We start from the raw sequence: 15,481 nt of genomic DNA on the forward strand, positions 1-15,481 counted from the left end.
CTGGCCTCTGCCACCTGCAGGCGGTTACCGTACCCCCCCACACCCAGCCTCTGGGGGCAAGTGGTGTTCATGGGTCAGGGATTGCTGGGAAATGGAGTCTGCTGCAGGGCCGATCTGGCCCATAGGCCAGCCTTTGCCTGCCCCTGATTTAAGGTCTAACAAGTTCTGATTCGGAGGCTGTGTCCTTAACTGTCATGCCCAGTACCTCCCGATGTTCCTTTCTCTCCAAGAATTTTCCCAATTCCTTTTTCTTTTATTTTGTGTCTCAGGCCAAATTAGCCAAAGCCGAATCAGTTCTGAATTCTGTCTACTGAGCAGAGCTTAATCATTCAAGTCCACGTGATGCTACCAGTGGCAAGTATCCTCCCTCCCAGACTTCAGCCTGGGGCTTCAGGTACGCCCAAATCCATGGCAGGCATCCTATGTGCAAGCCCCAAACCCAGAGGCCTTGGGGTTCAGATGCCCCCTAGTCTCACTTGTCCCTAGCCAAAAGACTGTCAGAGCAAGCTAGAGGGAGAGCCTGTGAGCAATCCCCCATCACCATAAATTGTGTAGCCAGAGGGAGACTGGATGATGGTATGCCCCCAAATTGGCCAGTCTCTTTGACCACAAGCAGCTGGTGTCTGTGGTACTGAAATACAGAGCTATTTTTTCTGGTGGTGTTAAGCAGCCAGCTTAAAAATAATGGCAAGTTTGTCCCTGCGATCCAGGACTCTCATTACTGTTTTCTACTTTGCTAGCATAAAAAATGGCTTATCTTCACCCTGCCACTGTGTGTGTTGGGGGAGTGGGGGGGGGGGGGGGGCGTTGTCTGCATGTTTGTGCGTGTCTCTGTGTCTGTGTGGCATGCACCTACTGGTGTGGGGGAAGAGTGTCCTCTTTTTTGAACCTGGACATACGGTAACCCTACGCAGACAGAGAGAGGGGGAGAGAGCTTTTTCCCTATGGCTGTGCTGGGAGGCCTAAGGAGGTGCCGGCTGACCCACTGGACCTTTCTTGGGCACCTGGGCTAAGGAGATTTTCCAGGTGGCCTTGGTGTTTTTCCTGCTTTTCCCCCGCTCACTAAATGGAGCCCGTACAGAGTCGGGCTCGTGTCCTATTTTGTCAAGAATGAGCGACACCAGCCCACCCCGTCTCTGGTCCGGGGCGCCGTCGAGGTCCCCAGGCGGGGCAGGCCGGCGGCGCGGCCTTACTGCTGTTCCCCCGCCGGCCGCAAGGGGCGCGGGCGGCTGCACTGAGCTGCCGGGGGAGTGTCCCTCCTACGCCCGGGTCTCGCGCACTCGGCGAGCCGGGTCATGGAGTTACGGCGCCTGCGCAGTGGAGGTTTCGTACCATATGCGCTGGGTTGCGTGCGGATGTGGTCGGCCGGAGCCTGCTGAGGCGGACGCGGAGGGACGATCCCACAGCGCCCGCAGCCGCCGCCATGGGCAAGAAGCAGAAGGGCAAGAGCGAGGACAGGTAGCGCGGGGGGCAGCTGTATCCGCGGTGACGTCACCCTCGCGCGGGGGGGTCCGCGGGGCAGAACCTGGAGCTGTGACGTAGCGTTCCACGGAGGTGTCTCAGCGTTCCAAGGGGGGGGTCTCGGCGTTCTGCCCCGGGCGGGCGGGGGCGGAGTTCTGTGCCGCAGGAGCGGGGCTCGGGCGGGCATTTCCCGGGGGGGTTTGCGTGGAAGCAGGCTGAGAGCCGCTGGCCTGATACCTCTGCCTCGGATGCTGGAGAACAGAGCTGAGGAAACCCTGAGGGCTCGTTGCAAAGTGTGTGCTGTGATGAGGGAGGTGGGGAGGGTCCTTCTCTGAGTAGGGGTGGGACTAGATGCCCACACTCCTCCTTTCTGTGATTCAGTGTGGCTGTATGTGCTGGGAGAGAGCTTGAGGGCCTCAGGGAGGGGGGAGGGGGGGTATGGAGCTAGCAGTGTAAATGATCAAATCCTTAAGGACGTGTTTGCTGCAATCTCTCCATGTGAGGGTTCTCTGCCACACTGCACACAGATGGATCTTGAGGTGACTGAAGAGTCCAGTCCTTGAGGCACCGCCCCATCTGCAGAAGTTGCAGGGCTTCCCGCAGGGGGAATAGGCCATAGGCTGAGATTCCTGTCTGGTTCCTTCTTCCCTTCCCTCTTCCTATGTGTGGAGAGGTAGTCAGCTGTGTTCAGCTGGAGTCAGGTAGAAGTCAGGGCCCAGTTGCACCTGACAGGCTGGTTCAGAGATGAATTAGCATTAGAACCTGATGAAGTAAGCAGCTGCTTACAAGAGCTAATGCCAGTGTTTCTCAACCCGTGTGACCTGAAAGTGGGTTGTAAGAATATATGAAAGGATCTCAAATAAACTTTAAAATGGATTCTCATTTAAAGGATAAAAACATGGGAAACCATGGCTTTTCCCTTGTAGGCTGGCAGAGTTCCAGGCTGCCAGAGGCTGCTTGTGCCCTCCCTCCTGCCCCACACACTGGGGGCTTGGGGGTGGGAGGCAGCAGGTTGGAAGTGAGGGGCACTGCATTGGGACTGGCCACTGATGTTTACAAATAGGTCCTGGTACAAAAAAGGTTGTGAACCACTGGCTTGTGTTGCTGAATTAGTCTACATGATGTAACTCTGCCCTGCCAGACTTCCATCATTAAAATACTAATCTGAAGGTCATATCAGCCTCCTCGGCTTTGAGGTATGTCTGTCAGCCTCATTTTGACCAAGCAGTGAATTCCATGAAAGCTGTTAAATCTACCAGAAAGATCACTGAATGAGCCTTTTGGCAAGAGCAGACATACTGGTTGAAATCCTTATAGCGCCTAATACTCTTTTAATCATACTCTCTGCAGTTAGTGCTGAAAGGAGCTGAACAAGTGGAAAGGACTCGAGTAAATACACAAGTTCAGCCTTTTTTGTTTTGTGATGTCTTTGACTGGACTGAAAATGTTTTGTTGTCCAAATGGATATCATGAATGTTCTTCACGTTCAGGACCTCGTACTTTGGACATATCATTTGTTTCTGACTGAAATGTCCATAGCTTGGTAATTATTTGAAAATGCAACTTTTCTAGTGTGTTCTTATTCCCTTTTTATTTCCAGGCTTTTATTTTTGAATAGGTGTATGCTGTACCCCAGACCTGATGGAAAATGCTGAAGTTCTAAACTGTTCAGTCTTTGTTTTCCCAGCTGCTATGTAAGCTAACTTCCCCTTCTGGTGTAGCCCCCTCTTAGTTTGCTTATAGTGCAGATCTGCCAAGCTGACATAAGGATTTCCATTTTTCATATGTTGCTTCAGAGATTCTGTTGCCGTCTGCTTGACCTGCCTATTTTGCACCTTACTAGGCAAGCTGGATATGGTGCCTAGAGGAAAAGAAGTGCGATGGGGCTTGAGGAAGAATTGCAGAGTGGATGGGATACATGCTCTTGAGGAAGTACTGCCTCCAGTATGTTAGATTGCACTGCTGTCATGCCTTTCAAGCTCCGAAGCCTTGGGTTTGACTGGTGTGCTGGAGGGGAGAAAATATGCAATAGGCTTTCCCTGCTTTGTATCCCTGCTCCCCTTCTCCTTTTGCAGAGGACAGCTAGGCATGGATCTTGAGTAGTTGTGGGAGAGTTAATGAGAGAGCAAGAAAGGATGCATGTCTGAAAAGAGGGCCAAGCAAAAAGACTGGATCTGGATATGTTTGGAGGGGGCAGGAGAGAGGATGGGTATTGATGTTCTGCAAGGCCTTCATTCTCTACAGCTGTATCCTTTAGGGGCACACCAATAAGGATCTTTGGGTTGATTATTAACCAGCCATATCAGCTGATACTGATCTGATTCCAGATATGCAGCCTGGAGGCTTGAAGAGCGGTGTCTGGCTGGTAAGTCAGTTGGGGGGGGGGAAGAGGTATGTGGAGGGGGGTTAGTGGGGGGCAGATCGAGGCCTCTGTGGTGAGGGAGGGAGTGGGGCTGGGGCACGAGAAAGTGCTGCCCAGCTGGGGTGTGGCATGGGATGGAGCTGTGGGCAGCTGGTCCAAGGGCTGCAGGAGGGTGGGGAGGAGGGGGGGCAGCTCCTGTCTCTGTGAACACCTCTGGGGAGGCATGGGGGGCATGTGCCCCTGGATCTGTGTGCAGGTTGAGGACAGGCTGCCAGCTGCGGGCTCAGGGCAGGGGCTGTGCCAACCTCTTCCCATCAGGGGGGCTGTACTTGGGGTGGGTGGCAGCGGTGCTGGGGGGGGAGCTTATGGGGGAGGATAGCAGCCACCCCAAAATTCACCGTAGCCACCCCATAACCCTCTCCCAGCGCCACTGCCCACCCTGAGCACAGCCCTGGCCCAGCCCCCCCACTAAGAGGCTGGCACAGCCCCCAGCCCAGAGCTTGCAGTGGGTAGCCTGCTCTCCCCGTGCACAGATCTGGAGGGCATATGCCCCTCATACCTCCCCCAGGGCCCACGCAGAGGTGGGAGCTGCTCCCCTGCGTGCTGCCCCCCCCCCCCCCAACAATCTGTCTGCGGTTCCATCCCAAGCCCTGCCCTGCCACAGCTGGGTAGCACCTGGGGGGGGGTGCTCGATCTGCCCCTTCCCCCCCACCCCTTTCCCTCACAGACTTACTGGCCAGGTGCTGCTCTCCAAGTTGCTGAGCTGCATTCCTGGCCATGCGCATGCTGTAGCTGCATGCATGCACATGGCGTGTATCAGCAACGTTATTGGCCACATCAGCCAAAAAATCCGATTGCCAATAATGTCAATTTTCCTTTTATCGGTGCTAATACAATATGGATCAATATATCGGTGTACCTGTAGTATCCTTGCTGTCTGGATTTGCCTGATCATTCCTTTTAGATCAGCTTTTGTATCTGTAAGAGTCTTTCTCTCACTAGAGAGAGATGAGGCTTCCAGGGGTGGAGTCAGCAGCTTCAAATTCCCTTTTTCCTATTGAAAAGACAATGGCTCTGTTAGATGCTCAATTTTTCCCTGACCACCTACTACAGGGGTGGGCAAAATATGGCCTGTGGGCTAGATCCAGCCTGTGAGGCCATTCTTTCCAGGCTGCGGGGCCCCTAAAAAATTTAGAAAATTAATATTGATCTGTCCTTGGTTCCTGTCAAAAAATGACAGAAATCAGGGGGAGTAGGATCCAGGGGAAGCCCGGTGGGTTCCTGCAACAGCAGAGCCTGCCTGGCCCTGTCCCCGCTGCTGGAAGCCCCACCAGGGGCTTCTAGCCTGGGACCATGTGAGTGCACCATGCCAGAAACTCAGGTAAGGGGGAGGGTGGTGGAGGACCCCGGGCAGGGAAGGAACCTGGGGAAAAGCATCCCCTCGCCTGCCCAGTGGTCCGTGCTCCCTGCTGCAGCTGCTTGCAGCCTGCGTGGGGCTGTCCTGAGAGGCACAGGCAGCCCCATGCAGGCTGCGAGCAGCTGCAGCACAGGGTGGGGGAGGGGCCCTCAGTTGTGTGTTGTGTCTTCCCCCCCCGTGTGCACTCAGCATCAGCTTGTAACCCACCCCTGCTGCCAGCCTGGGTCCTGTGCTGGCTCTGGGCTCGCCTGTTGGGGCTGCGCCGCGGCGGCAGCAGCTGTGGGCCCCCCTGCCAGGCAGTGTTTGCTGCTGCTGCCTGCCCAGAGCTCGTCCACTGGGCAGCCCAGAGGCTGCAGTGGCAAAAACTGCCCGATGCAGCAAGCGGGGGGGGGGGGGGCTGCAGCTGCTGCGGCACAGCCCTGATGGGCGAGCCCAGAGCTGTGTGGGGCCTGGGCTGGCTGTGGGGGTGGGCTACAAGCTGGTGCTGAGTGCGGGGAAAAGCGGCCCCTTGCTTGCCCTGCGGCCAGCACCCCATGCTGCAGCTGCTTACAGCCTGAGCGGCTGCAGCAGAGAGTGCCAGCCGCGGGGCAGGGGATGGACCGCTTTTCCCCACGCTCAGCACCAGCTCGTCCCCTGCCGTCGATCAGGGGTCAGGGCTGTACGCTGCCCCCCACCTGTACTGCAGGGCTGGAGGGGCACTGGGAGTGAGCAGGTGCACAGGGCCCACATTGGTGTCCTGGGGCCAGCGCCGGCGGGGCCGAGAGCAGGGCGGCAAGAGTACAGGGTCCTGGCTGGCAAGGGCTCTATGGAGCTGGACCAGCTGCCCCGTCTCCCTACCGCTGCAGCCCAGCCCAGCTCCACAGACCTCTGTCAGCCTGAGTCCTGCTCTGGGCCCCACCGGTGGTGGCCCTGAGTTATTGGTCCCAAGACATTGGGATATTGGTCCCAAGATGGTGACCAAGGGGCGGGGCTGCCCATGCGGCCCTTGACAGCTTGCCAAAACTGGGTAAGCAGCCCTCTGTCTGAAATAATTGCCTGCCCCGACCTACAAGTATTCTAACCACCATCAGGTTCTCGACCCTGACAGTGTTGTTCTTTCACAGGTCGTCTCTCTTGTCTGTAACACTCTTCTCATGGGCTCTCCTCGCCTGACATTGCTGTTTGGTGGCATCTTTCATATCCTGCAGTATCTGAGGGGCACAAATTGCAATGAGGCGGCACGTGGCAAAACTGGGGCTTGAAAAAGGGCTGAAGACTTCTGTCCAGCACCTGAATGCTCTGTGACGTGTTGGAATGCAGATATTCTTTACTCTGCTGCTTCTCTTTCTAGCCTTGTAACTCAAACACTTGTGCCTTGTATGTTCATTTCCTTCTACCATAACCCTGTTGAATATGTCATGTTGGGTGTGTGTTCATGAGCAGAGGAGCATGTTGGAGTAGGTTTAATGGAAGGAATGTGAGTATGTCAGTAGGCAGAAAACACAAGTCCCTGTAGAGAGGGACAGCTGGGGAGGAGGAAGACTGACAGCATTGGAGCTGCACAGGAAACTATAGGAAAGAGAGTGCAGTGCAACCCCTTGTTTTTAACAGTTCCCAAGTGCAGGAATTTACTTTTTTCTTATTCTGATGATGCAGCCAATTGACTAATCCTATTATGGTGAACCCTCTTTTCAGTGAACTTTGAAACTACCTGTCCAGTGAAGTTTGTTTTTTTTACAGTGAAGTTGTACCATAATAACAAAACAGCATGATATTAGTGTTGAGATTATATACAAATCCACTTCTACTGTATAACTGCCTAATACTGTATATTAGTCATGTAAAAGCTTAACTCTGACCATTATTCCATTTACTAATAATTCGTTATAGATTTTTTTCACTTGAAATGCGTTTGTAAAGAACAGTGATCCCCAGCTAGGGTCTTGTGCCCTGTGGTGCCTTGAGATCCTTTCAAGGGTGTCATGCAATGTCAGCACTGTTAGGTATGCAAATGTGATATAGGAGAGAAACCCAGAAACGTCAATTGGGCATTTATAGAGAGAAAAACATTCTGTGTTGTGGTTAGGGGTGCACCAATAAAGATTTTTTTGGCCAGTACTGGGTCGATTATTGACCAGCCATATTGGCTGATACCAAGCTGATTGTCAATATGTAGCCCAGCAGCATGGAGAGCAGTGTCCAGCTGGTAAGTCTGTTGGGGGTTGAATTTTGGGGTAGCTGTAGCTGCCCCCTCCCAGTGCTGCTACCACTTGCCACAGGCTGAGCACAGCCGCTGGGAAGAGGCTGGAACATCCCCAGCCGCAAGCACGCAGTGGGCAGCCCGCTTTCATCCTGTGCAGAGATCTGGGGGGGGGCAGAAGCCCCCATGCCTCCGCTGGGGGTGTGTGCAGTGGCAGGAGTGCTCCGGTGCCCCTCTGGACAAGCTGCCAGCTCTGTTTTGTGCCCTGACCCACCCCATCTGGGCAGCGCCTGCCCCAGCCCTTCCTTCTCCGCGGGGGCCTCAGTCTGCCGCCGCCGCCCCCCACCCCAACTTACTGGCTGGACACTGCTCTCCAAGCTGCTGGGCTGCACTCCTAGCTGCATGCATGCTGCGGCTCTTTGCATGCATGTGGCATTTACCAGCAACATTATTGGTGACATCAGCCAAAAAAAGCCGATTGGTGATAATGTCCGTTTTTGCTGATAATGTCAATTTTTCTTTTATCGGTTCTGATACGATATGGACTGATGTATCGGTGCATCTCTAGTTGTGGTCCTTCTGAGTTGAGTCAAAAATGGTTGAGAACCACTGGAACAGAGATTGTATTTATCCACATGGGTCAGGGTTTTGAATAATGTGGAAAAACTGTATGTGTTGTAGTCAAGGGAGTTTGTGAAGGTGAACAGTAAATGTATTCAAGTGGCATATTTGTCTTAACTTTCTCAGATTTTAATGGTTGTTTGACTGCATAGTTCATTCATTAACTAACTTCCTCTTAAAATAACTAGAAATTGAAGAGTCTCTTATTTTCCCTGCGCTGGAGTACTGCAGAAGCCAGGGAGTTCTGATGTAGAGTTAAATTCCACGTGGCTGTGGCATAGAGGGCTTTGGCTGTGGAACAGACCTTGAAGGAGCTTTGCACTTTCTATAGGAGTTTCTTGAACAGAAATTCTTGTCTGTGGAGAGGAGTGGTTGTGAGAAAACAGACTTCCAAGCACTGTGCTTTGAATTCCAAACTCATTTTGTTCCCATAGCATACTACTGTATACCTACTACCCCATACCATTTCTAAGTATACTGGTATAGACCTTTATACTGCTCTGACGCTGAGCAGTATAATGTTGTGGAATGGTTTCTTGGCTAAATTCTAATCCCCTCCTAGTGTCGTTAGCCTGTGTTTTTTCTTAATGCTTAATCTTTAGCTGCATATGTACTTACTATTTAGATGCCCTTTGGCATTACCTAGGTATAATGCTGATCATTGGTATGGGGTGGCTTTGAAGGTGTAAATGCCAACAACAAGACTGCATCTCAATTAAGACTTGTGCTGTGCTATTTGTATTATATATTGCTTGTTTTTCTGGAAGTTAAATTGCTAGTGTCATCTATTAATCTTTGTCCCGGAGCAGTCTTCCTCTTGTGTGTGGTATTTTGTTGTTGTGTTTTTTTTGTTTTTGGAGCCAAATAATTTTATCAGTGCAGCACAGGAAAAACTCTTGTGAATCCAATAATAAATAGAAGCCTACTATCACCTGTAGATTTTACTGCATGACTTTCTTCTAAGTATTTAGAAGAATATTTCTATTTTTATGCTGCCAGATAATGTCCAGTAACTGCTCCAGTGTACTTCCTAACATAATACTGCCTTGCACAGAGCTTCCTAGAACTGCAGTAGAGAGAAGCTGATGGCCCCTTGAAGTCCCATGGGTATGTTGCTGTACAAGTTTAATGTGAGGCCTGCTGGGACAAAATACAAATTAATGGCTCCATTAATAAACTTTTACCCTTGAGGGTTTTTGACATGTGTTGATGTAAACTTGTCAGTCTTTACTATAAATGAAAAATTATCTTTGTTAGATGATTTGGTGGGTCCATTGGGACAAGTCATGGTGCCATGTACAGATTGGAAATTTGTTGGTCTGCTATCACGGATCCTTAAATATAGGCACTATATGGCTATTATGTAACCACAAAAGAAAACCAATTTCCAACTCAAATCTTGGCTGGCCTTGTGCACTGCTTGAGGTTTAGATCAACTTCATAATGGTTTAGTTACTTTTTGCCCAAGTTGTGAAAACCAGTATGTGGGAAATCACAGGAAATGGAAACATTCTTTTTGTAGTGTTCAGAATATCTCTTTAAATACTGTCAATCAAATTGAAAAGGTTTGCAACATATTAAGCCTTAATGTTAAGGTTGGCATCTTCAGCACATAGTCAGAGGACTCTGTCCATTGTAATTGTACTATCGTTGGTTACTTTTCTGTGGTTTCCTCTAACCCTGCCCCCCACTAGTTTCTTTAGTGAATCTACTAGCACTTTTATGATTTTTACTGCCCAGATTTATGCTTGCATTGCTTTTAAAGAGAAGAGATACTGGGACAGTCAAAGTCTTCCCATGTACGTGACATTTATATGTAATGATTGCATTGCTGTGAAATTTCATATTTCTGAAAGCTGTTTTAAAACTATAAAAATCACTGCTTGGTGTACTTATACTTCAGGTGGTGCTTGCAAAGGGCCTGAGGATACAGTCTATACTGTGCAGTGCAGCACTGCGTTGAGGCATGCCAGCTCCCAAACCAGAAGCAGTGTCATTGCATTAGAAGTGCAGTGCACATGTGCTGGTTTGCTCTTGTGTGTCCCTAATGCAGCTGTTTTGCTTCTGATTCAGGAGCTGCAACATTCGAGGTAGATACTGTGTGTTTTAGCCTTGTGCTTTATGGGTGTGGAATCAGAAAAAATATATACCTTAAACTTTGATTATTTTAGTTATAAGATGACATAACCGCTTTGTGGAGAATTGCTGGCTCTGTACAATAGAACAGATAAGGGCAAGTGTTTGTTCTTTGTAACTCCTCTGCAACTGCTTCGCTCACCGTGGCCTTGAAGGTAGCAAAAAGTATGTACAAAGTAGATTTCCAGGTGCAAGAAGGAGGTTTGTGAACTAACCTCGCCTCCCCCATTAGTTCCCATCCTGATTACAGCAAAGAAATAATGAAGTAATATTATAGCCGCTTTTCAAGCTAATTTCACTATATGATCACGTGAGTTGTAAGCGACTGTTAAAAAGTATATAAGCCTCCTGATTTTGCTCTTGGGGGGGGACCCCTTCCAAGTGCTTGGGAAATCCATGTCACTTTGGAATCCCCACTACAGCTGTAGTTTCTTTTGAATAAAAGCTTCTGCTGACCTGACCCAAAAGTATGCTGCGTGTGTTTCCACGACATGGGTCTGTCCTGAATTTCTTTCTAGCTGTCTGCATATATTCTTCCAATACTGCTGTTTATGGTTAGAACCTCTTGGAGCAAATATTAGTTTTAATTGGTATTTGCATATTTCCGCTACTTGGGTCATTTAGTGAAATGCTTGTTTGCCTACCAAATATAGAGTCTAGGCCACTGCTTCCCAAACTCTTCTTCAGCATGACCTAATTTCCTCAGCATGGCCTCTCGCTGCCGACCTGTAGACACCCTGGCTCTGCTAGTGCCACTTGCCTCCCACTTCCCCCGGGTGCCCCAGAGCCAGGGCACCCAGCCCCCTGCCCCCCACCCCTGGAGTGCTGAAGCTCTGGCTGCTGCCTGTGGGAGACGGTGGCTGCTGCTGCCAGAGTGGAGTGTGGAGCCTGGTTCCTGCCATCCCCTCCCCTGTGGTTGACACGGCTGTAGCATAGCAGAGCCCGTGGAGGGGGTAGTGGAGGGTGCAGGCTGCTTACTGCGGGCTTGGGGTTCCTCACTCTGTTCCCCCCCACCAGGGGCTCCACAGCCCAGGAGGTGAGACCTGGTGCAGGACCAAGCGCCCTGCCACCAAGCTGAGGCTCCACCTGCCTGCCTGGCTGCAGCAAGGGCACAACTCCAAGCTGCTGCATCTCACCTTGGCCATGATGATGCTGTGCTTCCTCCTGCACTGGGTCTCACCTGCTGGGCTGCGGAGGTGGGTCCTGCCTGAAGCTGGTCCAGCTGCATTGCAGCTCCACACCCTGCTGTGGGTGCAGAAATCTTGGAGGGCGTGCAATCCTGACTGCTGATGCTGTGACCCCATTTGGGGTCATGACCCGTAGTTTGGGAACTGCCTCCGCTCCCCTCGGGCCCTGCAAAGGCTGATATGCAGTGGGCCCTGCACACCCCTAGGGACACCTCTGGCCACATGTGACCCTGGGGGCTTTAAGAATTTTTCTGAACATCTGGTATATAAGACTTTTAGTATTCCTTGCCTGTTTAGCATGTTTTCTTTGATCAAAATAAATACTTTTGCACTGAAGGGGGAAAGGGTGCCTACACCACTTCAGCTGTTAGGTATTTGACTTCAAAATTCTACCGAACAAAAGTTGCTCTTTAAATCCTAACAAAAACTACTTTTTGTTCCAATATGTGTTTGTTTTCTTCTTGTTTGAGATCCTACCCTTCTAGCCCAAGGGTGGGCAAAATGCGGCCCGGGGGCTGGATGTGGCTCGCCAGGCTGTTCTATCTGGCCCGTGGGGCCCCTAAAAAATTTAGAAAATTAATATTAATCTGCCCTGGGCTGCCTGTCATGCGTCCCTCGATGGCTTGCCAAAACTCAGTAAGCAGTCCTCCGCCCCAAATAACTGCCCACCCCAGTTCTAGCTCCTGAGCTTATTTATGGTCTTTTGGGGAAAACATTTTTATGTCAAAATAAGAAGGAAAATGCCTGTCAGGTCACCTATGTATGCAGATAAGGAAGGTAACACTCCAGTTCATGGGAGCTCCTTAGAATAGTGAAAATAACTCTCCCCCGGGGACCATCCCCTTTATTCTGTAGCTGAAGATACCTCCATAGCCTGTCTGAGGAGCAGGAGACTGATCAAGGATAGTGTTTTTTAAATGTCTCGTGGCTTTCTAGAGCCAGTGGGTAAGCTTCCTTTAGTCAGGTAACTTTCCTGATTAAAATCGAAGTATAAGTGGCATTAAACTGATCACTTAGTTATTTTCTTGAAGAGAAACAGAAACCTTGTTTAACTTAAAACACCTAAAGGTAGTTTTAGGTATATACATATCTTGTTTTTTATTTTATCATTTTGTAGTCTGTTTCTATTTGAAATACTTTTTTATGCTGTTTGGGCTTAAGACCCCCACAAACAAATGGTAAAACTTGCCTACAGGAAAGACTGGTGGAATCGACTAGACTCAAAATAAAATCAAATGAACAAAGCAAAACTTTCCTTTTTCCTAGTCTTTAACTTTCAGTGCCCAACAACAGGTAAACTAATTGAAGTGATTTTCTTAATACCACTTTTAAAACCATTCAGGCAGTACCCGTGTCACTCAAATGATGAAGTGGTGTTATTGGAGTTGCTTCCTCAAAATGAATTTCATGCACATTCATTTTAGGAATGTGAGCGGTGAGTATACCATCCTGCTGCAGGGTGATGCAATTTTCTTGTTCTGTTGCTTTGTGTATGCCTGCTGGTTTAAAAAACTGGAAGGCGTCTTAAAATTTGTTGTCTTCCACTTACTGAGTTGACCAGTTAAAAGAACAATCCCCCCCCCCCCTTTTTTATTTAAGTGAGAGTCTTTAGAGTAAGAGCTCTACATTTATTTTGTCATAGACAGCTTGTCATTTGAAATAGCTTTAAATCTGGACCTGCTTCAGTAGTCTGCTGGGTTTTCTTTTTGTTTTTTTCTCTCCTGCTTTTGGTGAGTGGCTATTTGTAGAAAATGCTTGTCATCTTTATTAACATACATGGATCCTTGTTAACCTTTGCTTTAGTTTTACTAGATGATTTTCTTTTTGACTCTGGGATTTAAAAAGGACCTCAGACCAAATGCTCCTGTTACTTCTGGTGCTGTCTCATGATGAATTTAATAGAGTTCAGCTGCTGTAATAGAGAAGAATCTGGCTGTTCCTTCACATACAGGCAGTCCTTGGACTTACGACACAATTGGTTCCTGAAAACTGCTTCTTAAGTTGAAACGTTGCAACTCAGAACCAATTTTCTCATAAGAAACAATGTTATAAATGGGGGATTGGTTCCTGAACCAAGGCCTGATACCCTATTTTCACCCAAAATACCCCTGAATTTTGTACCCGATCAATTATAGATGAGTAACATAGCTACATTAATGTATTTATATTGTAAATAGCAATCGCATTGATTTGGAAGGACCTCTTTGAGGTGACTTTGCTGGACTTTTTGAAGGGCTCTTGGTTGGATGTTTTGAAGGGTTCTTGGCTGGAGTCTTCTCAGGAGTCTTGTCTGCTTTCTTAAAGAAACTGTCCAAGGAAGTTTGGACAGATATTTTCCAGGAAGATAAGTGATGCAACGAACTTGTTCGCTGGCATGGCATTGCATCGGATCAAGTGTTGTAAGTCGAAACTGGTGTTGTAAAGTTGAAACGGTGTCAATTTAGAAACGTTGTAAGTGTGAAACATTGTAAGTTGAGGACTGCCTGTACAACTGATAAATCCCATGGCTCCACTCCCTTACCTTAATTCATATATAGTTTAATTGCCTTTTCTGTTCCCGCTTAACTTACTGTTAACTATCCAGGAGAATAATTTTGTTCATAATGTCCATCCATGTAAACCTAGCTTCAGCCTCTGAGTTTAGGGTATATGGTAACATTGGTAAAAAGATGTGGTTGTTAAAGGTATGAAATATGGACTCCACAAACTACTGGTTCTAGTTGTGTATAGCTTTGGAAAATAACTCAAAAGAGATTTTCTTTCCAACAGTGGTGTAGTTCATATGCTTATCTCTTCTCAAAGGAGCAGTGGTGTAATGACTCCACTTATCATGTTGGCACATAAGGCTATCATGGGCTGAAACCTGTGTGGTTAGGCTGAAGGAGGGTGGTGGGCAAGGAAGGGAAATTTAAACAGCTGAAGGTCAGTGAACAAGGGAAAAATCTACCAAATTGATATTCTTGTAGCAAAAGTATGGTCTCATATTTAAAATGGGGGACCGGGAGTCAGGTGTCTAATGTACTTCTCTGGTGCTTGTTATGGATTTGCCATGTAATGTTGGGCAGGTTGCTTACATTTCTGTGCAATAGGTTCCCATTTATTAAACGCAGATTTTACTGCTTGCCATACCTACAGCATGAGTTTAGAGATATAATGCCACAAAAATCCTTGTGTTGAATACAATTTACATATGCTGAATAGTTGCTGGTGCTTGCACTTTGGTAGAATTTAAAAAGGGGAACATAGGTAACAGCATTCTTTTACCTTCTGGTTGGAGATCATGGTTGAAATTGAAATGAGTGTGAAATATTATTTTGATGATGATGATGTAGGCTGGGGGAACTTGTTTTTTTTGCTTTTACCTTATTGCCTCTGAAGTATCAGGGCTTGAAAACTTCTTGTATCAAGGCTTGAAAACTTATGGCCCTGGCAGGGATTTACCTTATCCAACGCTGCAAAATCCTAATCTTCTAGTTAAAAAAAAACAAAACACACAACCCGCGGAGCAGAGAGAGGGGACACACTTTCTAGCCTTCGCAGAGACAGCATTCCAAGGATCAGCGAAGTGTAAAATCACTCCTTTTGTCTGCAGGCAAATGCCAGGGAAATTCAGGAAAGGCTGACATGCACATTAGTGCACAAAAAATAAAACAGATTACATGTAAATGATAAAACATAAATTCTTTGTCATATAACATGTGAATTGTGATGAACTCTGGCCCATTAATGGCTTTAAATGGAATTTCAAAGTTTGAATTGTTGCAAAAGGTTGCATCAGAAAAGGAATTTGCCCCTAAACCAAACTTGCTTCTTGTGGCTTAGAAAATGCACACACAAGTCAGATGATCTATTTTGAATCTGTTTTCATTGGCTCCAAGTACAGAGAACTGAGTTGATGCTAGTAATCAAGTTTTAAATAACTTGTCCTTTGTCTCTTCTAAAAAGAGAGGTCTATTTTTTTTGTATGTCTAAGCAGCGGAATAGACTGCCTGAAAAAAGCCTGCTTATCCCTAGAAGGGATTTTCCACATTTCTGACTCAATAGCTTGCAACTGCTTAGAATCCTGTAAGTAGGAGACCTACGGGATAGTTCATCAACAGCTGGTTGAGGAGAGGTAG

The 15,481-nt window shown here is 48.2% G+C and overlaps 1 protein-coding gene across 3 annotated transcripts in view; it reads left to right on the forward strand.

The window, feature by feature from the left end:
• Positions 1–1,316: 1,316 nt before the first annotated feature.
• The window catches only part of EIF5B (eukaryotic translation initiation factor 5B), a 42,423-nt gene continuing 28,258 nt past the window's right edge, over positions 1,317–15,481 (forward strand). For 2 of the 3 annotated variants that reach the window (XM_006277681.4, XM_006277682.4), the window contains exon 1: positions 1,318–1,458. In XM_006277681.4, the coding sequence (XP_006277743.1) occupies positions 1,424–1,458 (35 nt within the window). In that variant the 5' untranslated portion in view covers positions 1,318–1,423. Of the gene's footprint in view, positions 1,459–15,481 lie in introns of all 3 variants that reach the window. The other variant, XM_019485076.2, reaches the window with a different exon arrangement.

The sequence above is a fragment of the Alligator mississippiensis genome, chromosome 1, assembly GCF_030867095.1.
Source record: "Alligator mississippiensis isolate rAllMis1 chromosome 1, rAllMis1, whole genome shotgun sequence".
Lineage (NCBI taxonomy): Eukaryota > Metazoa > Chordata > Crocodylia > Alligatoridae > Alligator > Alligator mississippiensis.